Source organism: Mobula birostris, chromosome 3 (genome assembly GCF_030028105.1).
Source record: "Mobula birostris isolate sMobBir1 chromosome 3, sMobBir1.hap1, whole genome shotgun sequence".
Taxonomy (NCBI): domain Eukaryota; kingdom Metazoa; phylum Chordata; class Chondrichthyes; order Myliobatiformes; family Myliobatidae; genus Mobula; species Mobula birostris.
In genome coordinates this window covers 232,189,033-232,213,645 of record NC_092372.1, presented here as the reverse complement: position 1 = coordinate 232,213,645, position 24,613 = coordinate 232,189,033, and the positions used below count along the sequence as shown (strand labels likewise).

The following is a 24,613-nucleotide window of genomic DNA, read 5'->3' as shown; positions in this document are numbered from 1 at the left end:
AACCTCCTGTTGTGTGGATGCCGTGTGATGTGTTACCCTGTTTCAAATGAGTACCACGAAATAACTGACAATATGCCACATTCAATTAAACAATTTAGCTTTATAATTCTTAATTTGGCTAAAGGGTTAGTAAAGTAAAACAAAAAGAAAAGGGCTCATTTTAATGAAACAGTCTAACGTGCACAAGTTGGAGCTCACGGTTTCCCTTCCGTTGGTCCTCCATTGATTTCCCCAGGCTTTGTCGACTCCCGGCCCCACTCTTAAGTATACTCCTTTCTGCTAAATACGACCTCTCCTTTCTGGCATCCTCTCTCCCCATCTTTGGATGAACAAAAGACCCAGATCACCATGGTCTCAGGCGCACAAGAAAAAAACACTCCCTTCATTGGATGGCGCACATTCCAAAGCTCCCGTTATCTCTAGCCATAACCCAAACACTGCTGTTACAGAAAACCATTACATTAGCAGTGCTACTACAGAAAGACCATTACATTAGCAGTGAAACCTTTCCCAGGGTGTTACACTCTCCCCCACCAAATTTAGTCATGTCCTCGTGACATTGAGATAATTTGCCAACCCTTCATGCAAAGCACAAAGTCCAACTCAGGTGTAAAAGGCAGTGACATAGCTCCCCAAAATGGTAGGGGTCACACTCTGTCCCCCTAGTGCTACATAGGCCAGCCTATCCAGTGGCCTCCTGATTCTTTGCGACCTCCGTACCCCCTCATCTACTTCTTCATGTTCTGACACTACTGGGGATACTTCTGGTCTACCTGGTGAGGCCTCCCCCGGTCTATCACTCGTGCCCTCCTGCAACTTGGACCCCTCTGTCCCTTGGCTGAGCCCTGTTTCATCCCTTGCAAGGTCCCGCTGAAACCCAGGCTGTCCACAGATAGCATCCCCCCCCCCCCCCCCCACCGATTTCACCTGACTCAGTGTAAGAAGTGTTGGGAATCTCTTCCTCAGTCAGTGGGGAGTTAGCAAAAGGCAGCATAAACCACACCCCCATTTCCTCATCCTCTAAATCAGTATCCCATTCAGAGCCGGGGGCCAGTCTAATTTCCTGCTGCTGGTCCTTCAGTTGCCGCATGTCACTGCAGAGTCATCTTACTAGGTGTAGGCTCCAGGTGGGGCTCTGGGTCAACCCACACCTCCTTTCCCAGAGGCAGAAGGTGGCTCCGAAGGAATCTTGGCAGGTCCATTCCCATCCTCTGGTTTCACTTGGAAAACTGGTACATTTGGCATCTGACTCACCACTACATAGGGTGTAGCTGCCCAGTGGTCAGCCAACTTATGCTTCCCAGGTAGCCTCAAATTCCTTATCAGGACTCGGTCTCCTGGCATGAGTTGGGAGAAACATAGAAAACCTACAGCACAATACAGGCCCTTCGGCCCACAAAGTTGTGCCGAACATGTCCCTACCTTAGAAATTACTAGGCTTACCCATAGCCCTCTATTTTTCTAAGCTCCATGTACCTGTCCAAAAGTCTCTTAAAAGACCCTATCCAGCACCGTTGCCGGCAGCCCATTCCACGCACTCACCACTCTCTGAGTAAAAAACCTACCCCTGACATCTCTGTACCTACTCCCTAGCACCTTAAACCTGTGTCCTCTTGTGGCAACCATTTCAGCCCTGGAAAAAAGCCTCTGACTATCCACATGATCAATTGCTCTCATCATCTTATACACTTTTATTGGGTCACTTCTCATCCTCCGTTGCTCCAAGCAGAAAAGACCGAGTTCACTCAACCTATTCTCATAAGGCATGCTTCCCAATCCAGGCAACATCCTTGTAAATCTCCTCTGCACCCTTTCTATGGCTTCCACATCCTTCCTGTAGTGAGGCGACCAGAACTGAGCACAGTGCTCCAAGTGGGGTCTGACCAGGGTCTTACAGTGGCATGCAAAAGTTTGGGCATCCCAGTCAAAATTTCTGTTACTGTGAATAGCTAAGTGAGTAAAAGACGACCTGATTTCCAAAAGGCATGAAGTTAAAGATGACACATTTCTTTAATGTTTTAAGCAAGATTACTTTTTTATTTCCATCTTTTACAGTTTCAAAATAACAAAAAAGGAAAAGGGCCTGAAGCAAAAGTCCGGGCACCCTGTATGGTCAGTACTTAGTAACCCCCCCCACCCCTCGGAAGGAATCACAGCTTGTAAATGCTTTTTGTAGCCAGGTAAGAGTCTTTCAACTCCTGTTTGGGGGATTTTCGCCCATTCTTCCTTGCAAAAAGCTTCTAGTGTTGTGAGATTCTTGGGCCGTCTTGCATGCCAAGAAGTTCTATTTTAACTTCATCAGTCCATAGGACTTGTTTCCAAAATGCACCAGACTTGTTTAGATGTTCCTTTGCAAACTTCTGATGCTGAATTTTGGCCGCAATGAGCAAAGGTATGTTTGGAGAAAAAAGGGTGCAGAATTTCATGAAAAGAACACCTCTCTAACTGTTGAGCACGGGGGTGAATCGATCATTCTTTGGGCTTCTGTTGCAGCCAGTGGCACGGGGAACATTTTACTGGTAGAGGGAAGAATGAATTTGATTAAATACCAGCAAATTCTGGAAGCAAGCATTACACTGTGTGTAAAAAAGCTGACGATGAAAGAGGATGGCTTCTACAACAGGATAATGATCGTAAGCACACCTCAATCCACAGTGGACTACCTCAAGAGGCATAAGCCTCTTTTGCTATGGCCCTCACAGTCCCCCATCCTAATGATGATGATGTCGACTCAGGCCTGAGAGGCCAGCGTCGAGCATTTTCATGCCTTACAAGGTGCAGATGGGAAGGCTGTGTGGGGTGTCACTCCTCGCACAGACATTTTGCAGTATTTTTCTTTATCTTCACGAGGTTGAGTTGCAAGCTCAACACTCAACCCGGCATGGATGGAAAGCGTACTCGAGAGCGGCGCCCGACTGGATTCGAATCCGGGAACCTCCGTTCCGGAGTCCAGCGCTGATGTCATTGCTCCACAGCTGACCTAAACATCATCGAAAATCTGTGGATAGACCTCAAAAGAGCAATTTGGCCCAAGAATCTCACAGAACTAGAAACCTTTTGCAAGGAAGAATGGGCAAAAATCCCCCAAACAGGAGTTGGAAAGACTGTTAGCTGGCTACAAAAAGCGTTTACAAGCTATGATACTTGCCAGATGGGGTTTTACTAAGTACTGACCATGCAGGGTGCTCAAACTTTTGCTTCAGGCCCTTTAACTTTTTTGTTATTTTGAAACTGTAAAAGATGGAAATAAAAAAAGTAATCTTGCCTAAAACATTAAAGAAATGTGTCTTCTTTAACTTTATGCCTTTTGGAAATCAGGTCATCTTTTACTCACTTAGCTACTCACAGTAACAGAAGTTTTGACCAGGGGTGTTCAAACTTTTGCATGCCACTCTATATAGCTGCAACATTACCTCTCAGATCCTAAATTTAATTCCATGATTGATGAAGGCCAATACACCATGAGCCTTCTTAACCACAGAGTCAACCTGCGCAGTTGCTTTGAGCGTACTATGGACTCGGACCCCAAAATCCCTCTGCTCTTCCACACTGCCAAGAGTCTTACCGTTGATACTATATTCTACCATCATATTTGACCTACCAAAATGAACCACTTCATACTTATCTGGGTTGAACTCCATCTGCCACTTCTCAGCCCAGTTTTACATCCTATCAATGTCCCGCTGTAACCTCTGACAGCCCTCCACACTATCCAGAACATCTCCAACCTTTTCATTAGCAAAATTACTAACCCATCCCTCCACTTCCTCATCCAGGTCATTTATAAAAATCAGGAAGAGTAAGGATCACAGAACAGATCCCTGAGGCACTCCACTGGTGACTGACCTCCATGCAGGATATGACCCGTCTACAACCACTCTTTGCCTTCTGTGGGCGAGCCAGTTCTGGATCCACAAAGCAATGTCACCTTGGATCCCATGCCTCCTTACTTTCTCAATAAGCCTTGCATGGGTACCTTATCAAATACCTTGCTGAAATCCATATACACTACATCTACTGCTCTTCCTTCATCAATGTGTTTAGTCACATCCTCAAAAAATTCAATCAGGCTCGTAAGGCATGACCTGCCCTTGACAAAGCCATGCTGACTATTCCTAATCGTATTATACCTTTCCAAATGTTCATAAATCCTGCCTCTCAGGGTCTTCTCTATCAACTTACCAACCACTGAGGTAAGACTCACTGGTCTATAATTTCCTGGGCTATATCTACTCCCTTTCTTGAATAAAGGAACAACATTCGCAACCGTCCAATCCTCCGGAACCCCTCCCGTCCCCATTGCTGATGCAAAGATCATGGCCACAATCTCCTCCTTCGCCTCCCACAGTAGCCTGGTGTATATCTCATTCGGTCCTGGCGACTTATCCAACTTGATGCTTTCAAAAAGCTCCAGCACATCCTCTTTCTTAATATCTACATGCTCAAGCTTTTCAGTCCGCTGCAAGTCATCGCTACAATCCCCAAGATCCTTTTCCATAGTGAATACTGAAGTAAAGTATTCATTAAGTACCTTTGCTATTTCCTCCGGTTCCATACATACTTCCCCACTGTCACACTTGATAGGTCCTATTCTTTCACGTCTTATCCTCTTGCTCTTCACATACTTGTAGAATGCCTTGGGGTTTTCCTTAATCCTGCCCGCCAGGGCCTTCTCATGGCCCCTTCTGGCTCTCCTAATTTCCTTCTTAAGCTCCTTCCTGTTAGCCTTATAATCTTCTAGATCTCTAACATTACCTAGTTCTCTGAATCTTTTATAGTTAAGTTTTGGCCTCCTCATCTAAGAAAAGATGTGCTTGTTTGGAAAGGGTTCACAAGACTGATTTCAGGAATGAAAGGGACGTTTGATAGGTTTGGGTCTGTACTTGCTGGAATTATAATGATGAGTGGGATCTCCTTGAAACATTTTGAATGTTGAAAGGCCTAGACAAAGTAGACGTGGAAAGGATGTTTCCCATGGTGTGGGGTAGTCTATGACTAGAGGGCACAGGTTCAGGATAGAGGGGCATCCATTTGAAACAGTGATGCAGAAGAATTTCCTTCACCAGAGTGTAGTGAATTTTTGAAGTTACTACTACAGGCAACTGTGGAAGCCAGGTCATTGGGTATATTTAAGGCAGAGCTTGATTAGTTCTTGTTTGGACATTACATCAAAGGTTACAGGGAGAAGGGGCTGAGCTGAGTAGGGAAAACAGGATCAGCCATTATTGAATGGCAGAACAGACCTGATGGGCCAAATGGCCTAATTCTGCTCCTATGTCTTATAGTCATACCAGATGCAATTATAATGTGTGGACATTGGTTGACCTGGATAAATTACAATGTGTTGGCAGTGGTAGACTGGGGTAAAATTACAATGTGTGGACAGTGGTAGATGTGGGTACAATTACAATGTTTTGACAGTCGTCGACTGGGTATATTACAATGTTGGCAGTGGTAGACCTGGGTGCAATTACAATGTGTGGACAGTGGTTGACCTGGGTAAATTACAATGTATTGGCAGTGGTAGAACTGGGTACAATTACAATCAACGGACAATGGTAGACCAGGATACAATTACAATGTGTGGACTGTTCACCTTACAATGTGGGAGGAGGGAAGTGTCTTTACTGGGCATAGGGGGAGTGTCTCTGTCAGGGTTGCTGTATTAGGGATGGGAAGTGTTTGTATTGGGGTAGGGGTGGGGGGGTTTTAAGTTAGGGTTGTGTCAGGGATGGGAGGAGGGAAAGTGTATTGGGCTGGGAGGGTGTTCTCTATCACGGTTGGTGTGTTGGGGTGGGAGGAGGGAAAGTGTCTGTGTATTGGTGGTAGGGGAAAGGGGTGTCTTCAGGGTTGCTGTGTCGGGGGTGAGAGGGGAAGTGTTTGTGTAGTGGTGGTGGGAGGAGGCGAAGTCTATGTGGGCGTAGGGGGAGAGGTGTCTCTTGTCAGGGTTGGTGTGTCGGGGGTGGCAGGAAGGGAAGTGTCTTTATTGGGATGGGGGTTGGAGTGTCTCTATCACAGTTGGTGTTTCAGGGGTGAGAGGAGAGGAAATGTCTGTGTAATAGGTTGGGGAGGGTCGCTGTCAGGTTGGTGTATCGGGGGTGGGAGGAGGGGCAATGTGTATTGGGGGTGGGGGGGATCGTCTCTGTCTGGTAGGTGTGTCAAGAATGGGAGGAAGGGAAGTGTCTGTGTCATGGGAGATAAAGGGAGGGGGTTTCTGTTAGGGTTGGTGTGTTGGTGGTGGGAGAAGGGAAGTGTCTGTAGTGGGGGAGGGGATAGGTGGATTGTCATGTGTTAAGATGGAGCTCCTGTCCAGTGGGTGTAGATAAAAGTGGATTCCGGAAACTCGATAGGTTTCTATCTGAATGACACACAGAATGCTGCGTCAGTTAAGCAGGTCAGGCAGTATCTGTGGAGGGAGATAGACAATCAATGTTTCAAGAAGGGCATTGACCCCAAACATCGACTGTCCATTTCTTTCCACAGATGCTGCTTGACCTGCTGAGTTGCTCCAGCTGCTTGTTTATTTTCCAAATGTCAGCGTCTGCAGTCATGGGACAGGAGGTCCGGGGAGAAAGACAAGGCGGGGGGGAAAGACCAGGGGATGGGCAAGGGGTATAGTCAGAGGGAGAGTGAGAGAACGAATGTGTGTATAAAAATGGATAACGGATGGGGTACGAGGGGGAGGTGGGGCATTCCTTCAGTTAGTCCTGACGAAGAGTCTCGGCCTGAAACGTCGACTGTACCTCTTCCTAGAGATGCTGCCTGGCCTGCTGCGTTCACCAGCAATTTTGATGTGTGTTGCTTGAATTTCCAGCATCTGCAGGATTCCTGTTGTCTGCAGTCTCTGATGTTTTTGCCTTTCTGAGAGACACTGGCCTATCCTTTTCTTTTTACAGAGACGGATTTGCATGCAGTGATAAGGAAAGGAAACCTCCTGAAAGACATTCACATCCGCTACATCCTTTACCAACTGCTTAAGGCCACCAAGTACATCCACTCAGGGAATGTCATCCACCGGGATCAGAAGGTACTAACTGGAACTGACTCCATTCTCACTCTCCTCTCTAATCAGGCTGCCTGCTGCAGCTGCCCCTGTGGGTTTATGTACATAAAACAAAGTGAGGCATTTTATGTTTAAGAAAACCCTGAACGCACTTTATTGAACTCCAAAACCTACACCACCAAAGTGCGCTAAAAATCCTTATGTAACAACATCATCATGCCAGATCAGCCTCTTAAAGTGAAACTCCAACTCCATGTCGATGCTTGTGAATTACGCACATTTCTCCCAATTACGTTACCTATACAAGCCAAGAGTGCTGTACGCCATGGTGGGAGGTAGAGACAGGTGAAAAGGTATTGGAATTTACTGAGGAGGGTGGAGTGCTGTTGAGAGGAAGACCAGGTGGCCATGGCATCAGGAAAGAAATCACCTGGCATTCGTAACATCTGCCGTATACCAACTCAGCTGCAGATGACTGTAGTTCACCTTTGGAGCAGTTCTGAGGGCCAGCAGGACCCACAGGAGCCAATCATGCCAACAGTCATCAGGGAAGCCCTCCGAGCAGCTTTTAAGGAGTGGTGAAGCTGCTCGCATAGGCCATTGGACTGCAGGGGATATGCTGTGGTGTGAAGTATTCTAACACCGAGATTCTGGACCATCGCAACCCAGAGGTCTGAAATGAATTTGGGACTCTGGTCAGAGAAAATATCAGATGGGGTGCCAAACTGAGGAGCCAAGCCACGTCTGCGGCCGTCGTTGATGCTAGAGGGATGACCTCTGGCCACCTGGTATTGTGCTCCACCATGGTCATAAGGTGTGTGAAACTGCGGGAGGGGGGGAAGAAGACCAACAAGGTCAAACTGTTGCTTAAGGACCTCAAAAGGTGCCAATGGTTAGTTTTTTTCCCCCACTGGACTTCCACACAAGCTGCAGTCCAATCACTTGTGTCCTTCCTGAGGCTGTGCCAAACAAACTTCAGTGCAACCAGTTTCTGCAAAGCCTTGCGGCCTGGATGCGAGAGGCCATGTATGGAGTCGAAAACAGTCAGCCTCCAGTTTGCAGGTACGATGGGGCGAGGACAACCAGCTGAGACATCGCACAGGAGAGAAACCCCAGCTTCCCTGAACTTAATGTCAGCCAACCTCAGGCCTGTGACTGCTGTATGGTAAGCCTGGACCTCTGGATCAATAACTTTGGTCAGCTGCCATGCCGGCATAACCAACCCCTATCAATGGCTGGCTGTGAGAGAGAATCGGCCACAGCGTTACTTTTCCCATGATATGCTGTATATCAGTTGTGAATTTGGGTATGTAGGCCCCGTAGTGTTACTGCCATGCAGAACAAGCGTCTGATATTTTGTCCATAGCATGCATGAAGGGTTTGTGGTCAATAAACGATGTGAAATGGTGACCCTCTAGAAAAAAACAGCCAGATAGAGACCGAGAAGCTGGACTGGCAGCCAGTTGTAGGAATGTGGTGTTCGACCCCATGTCTTGCAACTGTAGTGGACAATGTGAGCTTGGTGAGGTCTGGGAATTCACCCAGCGGTCAAGTGAACTCACACACAGAGGCGCATGCACTTGATGGAGTTGTAGTGAGGAACTTACTAGGGGAGCAGGGTAATGACCCACAGTCTTTGACATCCATTAGCCAGCAGTTCTTAAGACCGACCAACAGTCCTTGGGCACACAGGGAATCTGCACCGAGCAGAGTCTAGCCACTTTAGCCAGGATGAAGTCCCATGTGTAACATCACCCACTGAAGCAGAGCATTGCGATGTCGTTGGCAAACTCCAGTCGGGTTTTGTCACTCTTTGCCTTCTCATCAATAGGCGAATGCTGGCAGTACGCCCACTTGAGCACCTGTGTTACACAGGAACCGTTGCCCTGAAAGGGCATCCGTTATGTATAGTAGCTGACCCTGGCAGCTGGAACCCACAGTGTTCACAGACCTGTGATGACCCGATGCACTGGCACTGTTGAAGCTGCCACGTGGTTGGCATCTCTGGGTGTTCCTACCAAAGCGGGCATGGTAAAAACACAGGCCTGGCATCGTCTGTTTTGCAGCTGCATGTGGCCTTCATGACTGGGCTTATTGAGATAGAGAAAAGATGAGGAATGATGCACCACTGCCTGGCTGACTGTAGATTATCAGCCATCCTAGCAAGCTCCTAATCACAGGTGCATTAGCTAGGGCTATGCGAAGTGGATCGGGCATTTGCTGCATGAAGAGATTTTTAAAAATAAAACAACGATGGTGATTTTCCAGGAGAGACAGCATGTGGTCCATGAGCTTCAAAGGCTATTATCTCTGAGACTGAGTAAGGAGAGCAAAGGGAAGGAGTGGCCGGATTTGTAATGTCCAGTTAGTCCTCATCCCCCAGTGAAGGGTGAGAGTTCTGAGTTGGCATCAGCCCTCACCTCTCTGGCGAATAAGTGGCCCAGTGCACAGGCTGAGGGTCCCCACTGGAAGCTAAGAATATTCTCTGGAATAACACCCACCGCCGAGGGGAAGAGGAGTATGAGACTTGGGCGGAACAGATCTCTCAGTTGTTAGATGAGTGGCGGTGCTCTGATGATGTAAAGAGACAGAGATTGGTTGAGAGTTTGAGGGGGTTGGCTGCTGACGTGAGAGCTGTGAAAACACGGCAACCCCTAGCCAACACTGCCGATTATCTGGGAGCATTGGAGACCGCCTTTGGCATGACAGGGAGCCCACTGGAGCTCATGGTGGAGTTTCAGAACATGCTGCAGGAGAAGGGGGAGAAGTTTTCTGCTTATGTTTTTCGGCTAGAGAGGCAGCTAAATTGCTTGCAGCGCAGAGGGGTCATTCAGGCGGCTGAGGTGGATCAGTTAAGAATGGACCAGATAGCCAAGGGTGCCCAGTCCCAGGACCTGATTGCTTGGGGTCTCCAACTGTCTCGTAAGACGCGCCCCCTTCCCTCTTTTGTTGAGCTGATCAGTGAGGTACGGGAGTAGGAGAACATGACAGAAGCGCGGGAGGGCTCCGTCAGCAGTGGTCCCCTGTGGTGAAGTGACCGTGGCTAGCCCAACCCGGGGAATGGTAAAGGAGATTGTGGCAGAGTTGAGAACTGAGATATCCCGGGTGATAACAGCAGGTGTAGAGCCCCCATATAATAGGACTGGTAGAAAGGCGGACCCCCTAAGGGGACAGACTACGTGGAGGGCTGCGGTTCACTGGGGTTCCACGAGGAGGGGGGCAGCTGGTATTGTCTGTTATAACTGTGCTGAAGAGAGATACTCCAGGCAGGAGTGTGAGTGGTGGGAAGCCCCTCGGAGAGTGAGTCCTCAGGTACCTAAGAGAGAGAGGTGTCGGAAAACTTAGAGGAGACTGAGTGAGGGAACCGCCTGGTGTCTCTGGGAGAACACGTTCCCGACAATATATCAAGGTACCCCCAAAAGCGAAAGACCCAATTCTTGAAGACTTAGTGGGACCATGCTCCAGTGTGTCACTATGGATAGAGGGTATTTATGCTAAAGCCATACTTGATACCGGGTCGCAGGTCACATTGTTGTACCGTTTGTTTTACAACAAACTCGGAGTTCTCGGAGGCCAATGTGGGAGTGTCTGAGGTTCTTGGTACATTAGTGCTGGTTTGTCCGGACCCCCTTGAGAAGGGCAGTGTTTCATTTCTGGAGGGGACCAACACCCCTCTTGTGAGGAAGCTCATGGGGGCCTGCCAGGAGAATGCTGGTGAGAGGTTTCTGGGAACATTGTCCGTGCACCCGGTGTTTCAAGCTGCTTTTGAGGAAGTGTGTGGTTGCATTGGATTGGATACCAAATTTAGACAAAGGGTTGTGTGGTTCACCCGGTTGAAGTCGATGGTGGTGCTGCCTGGGGAAGTAGCGAGAGTGATAGGGACACCCAAATTTCCCGGAGTGCCTGGGGACGAGGCCCTCTTAGTGGATGCTCTGGAAGACCACGAAGGGGAGTTAGGATTTTGTGCTGGGGTACTGGTGAGTCTCGAACTGTAGAAGCCCTTGATTGTACTGGCGAGCAGGTTGGCAGTGATTGTCAGGAACACTACGAAGAAAGAGGGCACTTTCAAGTGGGGGATGCCCCTGGCATATCTGTTCCTGGTGACGGTAATGTCCAGTGTCCCTTTGAGACAAGCCAGGGAGAAACTGTTGGAAAAAGGGGAAAAATTGACTGCTAAGTCATTCAACTTCGGGGACTTCCCAGTTCCTGCGGGTTGGAAGAGGAGCTTTGTAGGGAAGATGTTGAAGCTGGAAGGTGTCTTTTCCACTGACGAGTTTGATGTGGGTTGTTCCAGGAGCACTTGTTACACTATCTGGATGATGGAGGACACCCCATTTAGAGAGAGTTTGCAGAGATTGGCCCTGCAGACGTGGAAGACGTTCATCAGCATTTGTGTAAGTTGAAGGAGGCTGGGATCATCACCGAGTCCCAAAGCCCCTATGCGTCCCCAGTAGTAGTGGCCTGAAAGAAGAATGGGAAGGTATGGGTGTGTGTGGGCTATAGGACTCTGAACAGGCGTACCGTCCCTGACCAATATACGGTCCCGAGGATTGAAGACACACTGGCCTGTCGGAGTGTTGCGAAGTGGTTCAGCGTGCTGGATTTGAGGAGTAGCTATTACCAGAGCCCCATGACTGAGGCTGACAAAGAGGAGATGGCATTTATATGTTCCCTGGGATTCATCCAGTTCGAAAGGATGCCCCAGGGCATATCAGGAGCCCCTGCAACCTTCTAGCAGATCATGGAGAAGCCGGTGGGGGATATGAACTTGCTTGAGGTATTGGTGTATCTGGATGACCTCATAGTGTTTGGATTCACCTTGGAAGAACATGAAGCGAGGCTAGTGAAGGTGCTGGGCTGCCTGAAAGCTGAAGGGTTAAAACTTTCCTGGGACAAATGCCAGACCCGCAAAAAGTCTGTCAGCTATGTTGGGCACATAGTCTTACGGAATGGAGTAGCTACATCCGGCTAAGATAGAGGTGGTGACCACTTGGCCAAAACCCCAGACTGTGAGTGCTCTGCGCTCGATCCTCTGGTTCTATGGTTACTACCGGAGGTTCGTAAAGGGTTATGCGAAAGTGAGTCACCCATTGAATCAGCTCCTGTGTGGTTACCCTCCCTTGGGGAAGAAAGGGAAGGGGAAAAAGGACAGGAAGGTGGAGAGTATCTTAGCCTGTTGGAGCCCTTTGGACCAAGGTGGAACCCAAAATGTGAGGAGGCCTTTCATTTGCTGAAGGAGCTGCTGACCCTGGTGCCGGTGCTGGCTTTTGCGGACCCCCGATTGCCGTATGTACTGCATATGGATACCAGACGAGAGGGCTTGGGGGGCATCCTGTATCAGGATCGGGGCACTGGCTTGAGACCTGTTGCGTTTGTCAACTGGAATCTGTCGCCCTCCGAGAAAAGCTATCCCACGCATAAGTTGGAATTTCTGGCATTGAAACGGGTGCTGATGGATAAGCCGAGTGACTACTTCTATGGGGCCAAGTTTGAGGTGAGAACGGACAACAACCCCCTAACTTATATCCTGACCTCAGCAAAACTGGATGCCACAGGCTATCGGTGGCTGGCGGCATTGTCTGCCTATGATTTCAGCCTGAAGAACCGGCCAGGAAGCAGGAACATTGATGCTGATGCTTTGTCCCAACGGGCGCACGAGAGACTGGACAGGGACAAGGAGTGGGAGAGTGTCCCTGCCCCAAGGTTAAAGGCCATGTGTCAGTTTGCCATCACCGTGAAGGCAGAGGGAAAGGAGGGGTAGGTTCAAACAGTGGATCAATTGGGAGCTTCTGATGACGCCATACCCCAAATTTACTGCAACCTGACTGCGCTGAAGACAAATCAGCTGCCGCAATTGAGTTTGACTATAAGACTATAAAATATAGGAGCAGAAGTGGGCCATTCGGCCCATCAAGTCTGCTCTGCCATTTAATCATGGGCTGATCTTATTCTTCCAGTCATCCCCATTCCCCTGCCTTCACCCCATCCCCCTTGATGCCCTGGCTGTCTGGGGAAGTGGCAGCTGCTCAGCGAGATGACCCTGGCATCGGCACCATTTGGTCAGAGGTCGAAAAGGGAGAGATAGCTCAGGCAGAGAGAGGAAACATGTAGTGGTGTCCCTATTACTGAGAGAATAGCGTCGGCTGGAGTTGCAGAACCAGATCCTTCACCGGGGTCATGTCACCCCTGGACCGACCTCAGCGTTGCCAGTTGGTTCTGCCAGAGAAGTATCGGAGGATTGCGTTGAAGTCAGTTCATAAAGTTTCTGGACATTTGGGGGTTGAAAAGACCTATGGGTTGCTCAGAGACCAGTTTTACTCGCCCTGAATGAAGTCGGAGGTAAAAGAATACTGCAAGTCATGCATTCGATGGATACGGCGGAAGATGCTGCCTACGCGGGCAACTCCCTTGTCCCACTTGCAGTGTGTGGGTCCCCTGGACCTGGTGTGTATGGATACCCTGTCAATAGAACCCATTGCCAGTGACACGGCAAATGTCTTAGTCATCATGGACCACCACACCAGATATGCTCAGGCTTTTCCTATCAAGGACCAGAGGACGTCTACCATGACTAAAGTGTTATGGGAGAAGTATTTCATTTATCATGGCTTTTCAGGCAGATACACAGTGATCAGGGACGGGATTTCGACAGCAGACTCATCCATGAGTTACTGGGCGTGTTTGGAGTTGCGAAGACGAGGACTACGGCTTATCACTCGCAGGGCGATCCCTAGCCTGAGAGGTTTAATGGGACCTTGCTAGACATGCTCGTCACCCTGGAAGTCAGCAAGAAGAGCAGGTGCAGTCAACATATTGGAAATCTGGTTCACAGTTACAACTGTACATGAAATGAAGCTACTGGGTACTCGCCAAACTATCTGATGTTTGGGCGCAAGGCGAGGTTGCCTATTGGCCTTTGTTTTGGGATTGACAAGGGCGACTTACCACTGAAGATTTATCTGATGTGTCTGATAGGAGAAGGGAGCTGAAAAAGGCTTATGAATTAGCTGGGGTTGCAGCTGCCAAGCAAAATCAAGGAAATAAAAAGAGGTATGATCAAACGGAAACAACTCTTACTAACTCTTCCTTCAGTCAGTCCTGACGAAGGGTCTCGGCCTGTTACGTCGACTGTACCTCTTCCTAGAGATGCTGCCTGGCCTGCTGCGTTCACCAGCAACTTTGATGTGTGTTGCTATGATGAAATGGTGAGGTTCTCCCAACTCCTGCCGGGAATCCAAGTCCTCAAGGAATTTGGGGCTACCTGGGAAACATAAATTGTCTTACCGTTGGGCGGATATACCCTATGTGGTGGAGAGTCAGATGCCAAACTTACCAGTTTGCTGGGTGAAACCAGAGAATGGGAATGGGCCTGTCAAGATTCTCCATTGGAACCACCTTCTGCGCTGGGACAAAAGGTGCAGGTAGACTCAGGGCCCGACTTGGAGCCTACACCTAGTAAGATAACTCTGCAGAAACGCGGGGCGACTGCAGGGCCCACAGCAGGAGAGGTTAGACTGGCCCCACCCCACCCCTGAGAGGGATACTGATTCGGAGGATGAGGACCTGGATATGTGGTATATAGAACATAGAACATAGAATAGTACAGCACAGTACAGGCCCTTTGGCCCACAATGTTCTGCCGACCCTCAAACCCTGCCTCCCATATAAGCCCCCACCTTAAATTCCTCCATATACCTGTCTAGTAGTCTCTTAAACTTCACTAGTGTATCTGCCTCCACCACTGACTCAGGCAGTGCATTCCACGCACCAACCACTCTCTGAGTAAAAAACCTTCCTCTAATATCCCCCTTGAACTTCCCACCCCTTACCTTAAAGCCATGTCCTCTTGTATTGAGCAGTGGTGCCCTGGGGAAGAGGCGCTGGCTATCCACTCTATCTATTCCTCTTATTATCTTGTACACCTCGATCATGTCTCCTCTCATCCTCCTTCTCTCCAAAGAGTAAAGCCCTAGCTCCCTTAATCTCTGATCACAATGCATACTTTCTAAACCAGGCAGCATCCTGGTAAATCTCCTCTGTACCCTTTCCAATGCTTCCACATCCTTCCTATAGTGAGGTGACCAGAACTGGACACAGTACTCCAAGTGTGGCCTAACCAGAGTTTTATAGAGCTGCATCATTACATCGCGACTCTTAAACTCTATCCCTCGACTTATGAAAGATAACACCCCATAAGCTTTCTTAACTACCCTATCCACCTGTGAGGCAACTTTCAGGGATCTGTGGACATGTACCCCGAGATCCCTCTGCTCCTCCACACTACCAAGTATCCTGCCACTTACTTTGTACTCTGCCTTGGAGTTTGTCCTTCCAAAGTGTACCACCTCACATTTCTCCAGGTTGAACTCCATCTGCCACTTCTCAGCCCACTTCTGCATCCTATCGATGACTCTCTGCAATCTTTGACAACCCTCTACACTATCTACAACACCACCAACCTTTGTGTCGTCTGCAAACTTGCCAACCCAGCCTTCTACCCCCACATCCAGGTCGTTAATAAAAATCACGAAAAGTAGAGGTCCCAGAACAGATCCTTGTGGGACACCACTAGTCACAATCCTCCAATCTGAATGTACTCCCTCCACCACCACCCTCTGCCTTCTGCAGGCAAACCAATTCTGAATCCACCTGGCCAAACTTCCCTGGATCCCATGCCTTCTAACTTTCTGAATAAGCCTACGGTGTGGAACCTTGTCAAATGCCTTTCTAAAATCCATATAGATCACATCCACTGCACTACCCTCATCTATATGCCTGGTCACCTCCTCAAAGAACTCTATCAGGCTTGTTAGACACGATCTGCCCTTCACAAAGCCATGCTGACTGTCCCTGATCAGACCATGATTCTCTAAATGCCTATAGATCCTATCTCTAAGAACCTTTTCCAACAGCTTTCCCACCACAGACGTAAGGCTCACTGGTCTATAATTACCCGGACTATCCCTACTACCTTTTTTGAACAAGGGGACAACATTCGCCTCCCTCCAATCCTCTGGTACCATTCCCGTGGACAACGAGGACATAAAGATCCTAGCCAGAGGCTCAGCAATCTCTTCTCTCGCCTCGTGGAGCAGCCTGGGGAATATTCCGTCAGGCCCCGGGGACTTATCTGTCCGAATGTATTTTAACAACTCTTAACACCTCCTCTCCCTTAATATCAACATGCTCCAGAACATCAACCTCACTCATATTGTCCTCACCATCATCAAGTTCCCTCTCATTGGTGAATACCGAAGAGAAGTATTCATTGAGGACCTTGCTCACTTCGACAGCCTCCAGGCATATCTTCCCACCTTTATCTCTAATCGGTCCTACCTTCACTCCTGTCATCCTTTTTTTCTTCACATAATTGAAGAATGCCTTGGGTTTTCCTTTACCCTACTCGCCAAGACCTTCTCATGCCCCCTTCTTGCTCTTCTCAGCCCCTTCTTAAGCTCCTTTCTTGCTTCCCTATATTCCTCAATAGACCCATCTGATCCTTGCTTCCTAAACCTCCTGTATGCTGCCTTCTTCCACCTGACTAGATTTTCCACCTCACTTGTCACCCATGGTTCCTTCACCCTACCATTCTTTATCTTCCTCACAGGGACAAATTTATCCCTTACATCCTGCAAGAGATCTCGAAACACCGACCACATGTCCATAGTACATTTCCCTGCAAAAACATCATCCCAATTCACACTCGCAAGTTCTAGCCTTATAGCCTCATAATTTGCCTTTCCCCAATTAAAAATTTTCCTGTCCTCTTTGATTCTATCCTTTTCCATGATAATTATAAAGGCCAGCGAGCGGTGGTCACTGTCCCCCAGATGCTCACCCACTGAGAGATCTGTGACCTGACCCGGTTCATTACCTAGTACCAGATCTAGTATGGCATTCCCCCTGGTCGGCCTGTCCACATACTGTGACAGGAATCCATCCTGGACACACTTAACAAACTGTGCCCCATCTAAACTCTTGGAACTAATCAGGTGCCAATCAATATTAGGGAAGTTAAAGTCACCCATGATAACAACCCTGTTATTTTTGCACCTTTCCAAAATCTGCCTCCCAATCTGCTCAATATGGTGCGTTTTGCTAACCCCCCCATTGATTGGTGAAGAGACTTCCAGCCATTCTCCTGCTGGGTCAAGTGAAGTGTGGGGGAGGGGTGCTAACTCTGAACATGGACAGCCTGGGTTGCAGTGGGACCCTGCAAGGGATGAAGCAGGGCTTGGCCACGAGACAGAGGGGTCCGAGTAGCAGGTGGGCACGAATGATTGGCTGGGGAAGACCTCGCCAGGGAGACCAGAAGTATCAGAAGTATCCCTGGTAATGTCTGAACCTGAAGAGTTAGGTGAGGGGGAGGTCTCAGAGAACTAGGAGACCACCGGATAGGCTGGCCTACATAACACCGGGGAAACAGAGTGCGACCCCTATTGTTTTGGGGAGCTATGTCACTGTCTTTTACCCCTGAGTTGGACTTTGTGATTTGCAGGAAGGGTTGGCAAATTATCTCAACGTCATGAGGACATGACTAAATTTGGTGGGGGGAAAGTAACGCACCATAATGTTTCACTGCTAATGTAATGGTTTCTCTGTAGCAGCAATGTCTCAGTTATAACTAGAGATAACAAGGGCTTTGGAATGTGCACCATCCAGTGAGAGGCATGTTGTTAGAAACATAGAAAATAGGTGTAAGAGTAGGCCATTCGGCCCTTCGAGCATGCACCGCCATTCGGTATGATCATGGCTGATCATCCAACTCAGAACCCTATACCTGCCTTCTCTCCATACCCCTGATCCCTTTAGCCACAAGGGCCATATCTAACTCGCTCTTAAATATAGCCAATGAACTGGCCTCAAACTGTTTCCTGTGACAGAGAATTCCACAGATTCACCACTCTCTGTGTGAAGAAGTTTTTCCTCATCTCAGTCCTAAAAGAATTCTCCTTTATCCTCAAACTGTGACCCCTCGTTCTGGACTTCCCCAACATTGGGAACAATCTTCCTGCATCTAGCCTGTCCAATCCCTTTAGAATTTTATACGTTTCAATAAGATCCCCCCTCGATCTTCTAAATTCCAGCAAGTATAAGCCTATTGGATCCAGTCCTTCATCATAAGAAAGTCCTGCCATCCCAGGAATCAATCTGGTGAATCTTCTTTGTACTCCCTCTATGGCAAGGATGTCTTTCCTCAGATTAGGGGACCAAAACTGCACACAATACTCCAGGTGTGGTCTCACCAAGGTCTTGTACAACTGCAGTAGTACCTTCCTGCTCCTGTACTCGAATCCTCTTGCTGTGAATGCCAGCATACCATTTGTCTTTATCACCCCCTGCTGTACCTGCATGCCCACTTTCAATGACTGGTGTACAATGACACCCAGGTCTCGTTGCACCTCCCCTTTTCCTAATCGGCCACCATTCAGATAATCTGTTTTCCTGTTCTTGCCACCAAAGTGGATAACCTCACATTTATCCACATTAAATTGCATCTGCCATGAACTTGCCCACTCACCTAACCTATCCAAGTCACCCTGCATCCTCCTCACAGCTAACACTGCCGCCCAGCTTCGTGTCATCCGCAAACTTGGAGATGCTGCATTTAATTCCCTCGTCTAAGTCATTAATATATATTGTAAACAACTGGGGTCTCAGCACTGAGCCTTGCGGTACCCCACTAGTCATTGCCTGCCATTCTGAAAAGGTCCCGTTTATTCCCACTCTTTGCTTCCTGTCTGCCAACCAATTCTCCATCCACATTAATACCATACCCCCAATACCTTGTGCTTTAAGTTTGCACACTAATCTCCTGTGTGGGACCTTGTCGAAAGCCTTTTGAAAATTCAAATATACCACATCCACTGGTTCTCCCCTATCCACTCTACTAGTTACATCCTCAAAAAATTCTATGAGATTCGTCAGACATGATTTTCCTTTCACAAATCCATGCTGACTTTGTCCGATGATTTCACCGCTTTCCCAATGTGCTGTTATCACATCTTTGATAACTGACTCTAGCACTTTCTCCATCAGCGATGTAAGGCTTACCGGTCTATAATTCCCCGGTTTCTCTCTCCCTCCATTTTTAAAAAGCGGGGTTACGTTAGCCGCCCTCCAATCCTCAGGAACTAATCCAGAATCGAAAGAGTTTTGAAAATTTATCACTAATGCATCCATTATTTCTTGGGCTACTTCCTTAAGCACTCTGGGATGCAGACCATCTGGCCCTGGGGATTTATCTGCCTTTAATCCCTTCAATTTACCTAACACCACTTCCCTACTAACATGTATTTCCCTCAGTTCCTCCATCTCACTAGACCCTCGGTCCCCTACTATTTCCGGAAGATTATTTATGTCCTCCTTAGTGAAGACAGAACCAAAGTAGTTATTCAATTGGTCTGCCATGTCCTGGTTCCCCATGATCGATTCACCTGTTTCTGACTGTAACGGACCTACATTTGTCTTAACCAGTCTTTTTCTTTTCACATATCTATAAAAGCTTTTACAGTCAATTTTTATGTTCTCTGCCAACTTTCTCTCATAATCTTTTTTCCCTTTCCTAATTAAGCCCTTTGTCCTCTCCTGCTGGACTCTGAATTTCTCCCAGTCCTCAGGTGTGCCGCCTTTTCTGGCTAATTTGTATGTTTCTTCTTTGGAATTGATACTATCCCTAATTTCCCTTGTCAGCCACGGGTGCACTATCTTCCCTGGTTTATTCTTTTGCCAAACTGGGATGAACAATTGTTGTAGTTCATCCATGTGATCTTTAAATGCTTGCCATTGCATATCCACCGTCAACCTTTTAAGTATCATTTGCCAGTCTATCTTAGCTAATTCACATCTCATACCTTCAAAGTTACCCTTCTTTAAGTTCAGAACCTTTGTTACTGAATTAATTATATCGCTCTCCATCTTAATGAAGAATTCCACCATATTATGATCACTCTTACCTAAGGGGCCTCACACGACAAGATTGCTAACTAACCCTTCCTCATTGCTCAATACCCAATCTAGAATGGCCTGCTCTCGACATGTTGATTCAGAAAACTATCCCGCATACATTCCAAGAAATCCTCTTCCTCAGCACCCTTACCAATTTGGTTCACCTAATCTATATGTAGATTGATGTCACCCATTATAACTGCTGTTCCTTTATTGCACGCATTTCTAATTTTCTGTTTAATACCATCCCCAACCTCACTACTATTGTTAGGTGGCCTGTACACAACTTCCACCAGCGTTTTCTGCCCCTTATTGTTATGCAGCTCTATCCATATCGATTCCACATCCTCCCAGCTAATGTCCTTCCTTCCTATTGCATTAATCTCCTCTCTAACCAGCAATGCTACCCCATCTCCTTTTCTTTCATGTCTATCCCTCCTGAATATTGAATATTCCTGAATGTTGATCTCCCATCCTTGGTCACCCTGGAGCCATGCCTCTGTGATCCCAACTATATCATATTCATTAATAACTATCTGCACATTTAATTCATCTACCTTGTTACGAATGCTCCTTGCATTGACACACAAAGCCTTCAGGCTTGCTTTTACAACACTCTTAACCCTAATACAATTATGTTGAAAAGTGGCCCTTTTTGATTTTTGCCCTGGATTTGCTGGCCTGCCTCTTTTGCTTTTCACCTTACTACTTTTTGCTTCTACCCTCATTTTACACCCCTCTGTCTCTCTGCAGTTGTTCTCATCCCCCTGCCACGTTAGTTTAACTCCTCCTGAACAACAGTAGCAAACGCTCCCCCTAAGACATTGATTCCAGTCCAGCCCAGCCCAGGTGCAGACCGTCCTGTTTGTACCGGTCCCACCTCCTCCAGCACTGGTTCCAATGCCCCAGAAATTTGAATCCCTCCCCCTTGCACCATTTTTCAAGCCACGTATTCATCTGAAATATCCTCCTAGTTCTACTCTGAACTGGTAGTAATGGCACTGGTAGTAATCCAGAGGTTATTACCTTTGTGATCCTACTTTTTAGTTTATCACCTAACTCCCTAAATTCACCTTGTAGAACCTCTATTGTTTTTTACCTATGTTGTTGGTTTCTATGTGCACCACGACCACTGGCTGTTCACTCTCCCACTCCAGAATGTCCTACAGCCGCTCAGAGACATCCTTGACTCTTGCACCAGGGAGGCAACATACCCTCCTGGAGTCTCATTTGCGGCCGCAGAAACGCCTATCTATTCCCCTTACAATCGAATCTCCTATCACTATAGCTCTCCCACTCCTTTTCCTTCCCTCCTGTTCTTTCTTCTCGGTCTGAGAGAAGGGATTTTGTGGTCTTTTGTTGGCGAGAGATGGAGAGAGAGGATGTGAGTGGAGAGAGCTGGTAGACTGCTGGACAGAGTGGACTTGGAGCGAGGGTTCGGGGGTCAGCAACGCTTGGAGGAGGTCAATGGGGAACGAATTGAAGGAAACGTGAGCTCCAACCTGCACCTTACACTGTTTCATTAAAATGGGCCCTTTTTCTTTTTATCTTCTTTACAAACCCTATAGTCAGATTAGGATTTATAAAGTTCAGTCGTTTAATTGCACATGGTCTACTGTCTGATATTTTGCGGTATGGATTTGTAACCGGGTAACACATCATGCAGCATCCACATGAATGAGATTTCTCAGTCTGGCTGGGCCAGAGGCTGTCTTCCCCTGGACAAGTGCATGCTGGCCGACTCTGAGGGTTACATAGGTTTATGCCAATGTAACAAAGTGAAGCGTTTTATCTATATACAGTACTACTAAAACTCTCATGCTCAGTCTGTCTGTTTGTCTGTGACCTCCAATTAACGTAAACGCTGCATTACAGCGGCACTTTTTTTGGCTAAATCGAATTAAAATGCGCTAACTTACAGAATGCAGGCAAAGTTCAGGGTTCGGTATTCGTATAAAATTTCTCATTCGCCAAAAATCAACAGGCTGGCTTTCACCCAAGACCCGATCGGCCATGATGGAAATCGGGACGTGACAGCCTGACGCATGTGCACGGCCAGCCTCAGCAGCGACACCTACTGGAGCAAAAGGGCAGGGCAGCTCTATTTGGAGGGGTCACATTCTGCTAATCACCGTCAGCATGTGCAGGATTGGGACAGATCTAACTGCCACCCATCAATAAGAGATAATTAAGTCTTATTGTAATGACCTACGTTTGTACTTTGAGATACCCATAAAACCCTTTGCTCCAGTCAAAGGACAGCGGTGACTATATCATGTCCATTTAGGAAAGCACCAACCACTTCATCAAGAATAATCAGCATCCTTTGGTGTTAGTGCTTCATATCTTCTATCCAGTTTTAGGGTAAAAAAAAATGGTCAGCCTAATTATGCCGTGTGGAAAGGGAAGGGGGACATTATGGTTGAGAGATGACGCCAAACGTCGTCGGGAAGCAGCAAGGAGAGGGAGAGAACAAAAATTGGATGAGGCCAGGGCTGCACGACTCCAGGATCAAAGGGTCAGGACAAGAAAAGATGAGAGAAGAGACAGAAGAGGAGAGGCATGCACGTCTCCAGGATCAGAGACAAAGAACAAACAACAGAAAAGATGAAGAGACGGGGGATGAAAGTGCTGCAAGTCTCCAGAATGATAAAAACAGGCACAGAAGGAGGAGAGAGGAAGAGACAAAGGAGCTGAGAAATGCACGTCTCCAAGATCAGAGACAAAGAACAAACAGCAGAAGAGATGAAAAGACGGGGGATGAAAGGACTGCACATCTCCAGAATGACAACGAGAGGCACGAGGATGGCAGATAAACCAGAAATGATGCCATCTAGAGTGTCCTTCATTAAACGAGGAGGAGCCATATTTGCTTTGCTACACGTTGTTCTTCTTTAATAAACTGAGGTATTCTACTTCAGTTTCCAAAGCAAAGTGATACCAATAGCAGTCAGGAAAATTTAATGTTCATTTTGGTCACATCAGACTGCACTACCCTTCTCTCAAAGGGTGCCCCAATGGGTCACCCCGCTGTCTAGTGTTTAAAAAGACCCGTAACACATTTTATTGAATTCCGAAACCTACACCACCAAAGTGTGCTAAAAGTCCTTGTGTAATAATGTCATCATGTCAGACCAGCCTTTTAAAGTGAAACCCCAGCTCAATGTAGGTGGTAACGAATTATGTACATTTCACCCATATACATTACCCTACACTACCACCCCCATGCCCACGAGCATGTGGGTTTTCTCTGGATGCTCCGATTTCCTCCCACATTTCAAAGACTTTGGGGTTAGTAGGGTAAGTGGATGTTGTTAATTTTCCCATGATTAGGTCAGGGTTAAATAGGTGGGTTTCTGGGCAGTGCGGCTCGTTAGGCTGGAAGGGCATGTCCACGCTGTAACTTGAATAAATAAATATAATTCTTCCTGCTCCATTTTCAGCTCCTATCCCGTCACTGTACACTATCTTCGTTCTGTTTCCAGCTGTGTCTTTAACACCCACCTCTGCTCCTGCACCGTGTGCACTAACCCTGGGCTCTGTTGTCACCTCCCTCCCAGCCTTCAAACATTCTCCTGGATGCAGACTGCTTTGTCAAACTGTGTGATTTTGGACTGGCTCGCTGCATCAACCAGATACAAGAGGAGCAGGGGAACCCAGCACTGACGGAGTACGTGGCTACTCGATGGTATCGAGCACCGGAAATCCTCCTCGCATCTCCCAGGTCAGCTGTTTGCTTTTCTTATTGATTGATTTTTGGAATCTGAGCATTTATTGTCCTGCCCTGATTGTGGTGCTGAGCAGGCAGCTTTAGCAGCTCAGAATCACAGAGTTGTACAGCACTGGAACAGGCCCTTCAGCTCTCTGCTTCCGTTCTGACCTTTTGTCCTGCTTCCAGCTGTAAATTTCAATAGCTTGCTAATTTAAGGCAAGATAACCATATCTGACTCCATACCATCCAGCAGCGAAATCCAGGTATCAGTCACTCTCTGTAAACAACTTGCATCTCAAAGTCCCTTTAAAACTGTTTCTTTTCATCATCAACCTATTTTTCTTCTTTTTAAGCACCATCATCCCTATTGGGGCATAGTCTGTGACAGTAGCTTACCAGAGTCCATTGCGCTGGGCCAATCTTTCGTTACCCATCTTCTTGGTGTATCGTTCCTCTCCCAGAGAGCTTCTGTTGTGTAGCACTGGGGTTTTAAAGGATGGGGTTGCTGGCCCTATGCCCAGTGCCGCTGGGCTTGGGACCATCTAGGGTGGAGTTATCGTCAACCAATGCCCTTTTGTTTTTGATACCCCAACCATGGTCAGCAGATTCTGATTGTCTGCCCTGTGATTTTAAATACCACATTTAGATCACCATTCAGCTTCTTTCACTCCAGGGAAAACAAAGTAATCTCTTCCCATAACTGAAGTCCAGGTGAATCTGCTGCAGGTGTTCTTCAACATTACCACATCCTTCCTATGGTGTGGAGACCAGATATGCACATAATACTCTATGCAGTCTAACTAGTGTTTGTAAAGAGTCATAAACTATGAGAACAGGCCCTTCAGTCCAACTGCTTCATGCTTCATCTAAGTGAGTCCTATTTACCAGCATTTGTTTGGCCCACATCCCTTTAAACCTTTCTAATCCAAGTATCTTTTAAATGTCGTGAT

General features: G+C 47.5%; 1 protein-coding gene across 4 annotated transcripts in view; it reads left to right on the top strand.

The window, feature by feature from the left end:
- The window catches only part of mapk15 (mitogen-activated protein kinase 15), a 177,028-nt gene that overhangs the window by 30,000 nt on the left and 122,415 nt on the right, over positions 1–24,613 (top strand). For all 4 annotated transcript variants that reach the window (XM_072254351.1, XM_072254350.1, XM_072254349.1 and 1 more), the window contains 2 exons: positions 6,897–7,027; positions 23,512–23,675. In XM_072254351.1, the coding sequence (XP_072110452.1) occupies positions 6,897–7,027; positions 23,512–23,675 (295 nt within the window). The remainder of the gene's footprint in view (positions 1–6,896; positions 7,028–23,511; positions 23,676–24,613) is intronic.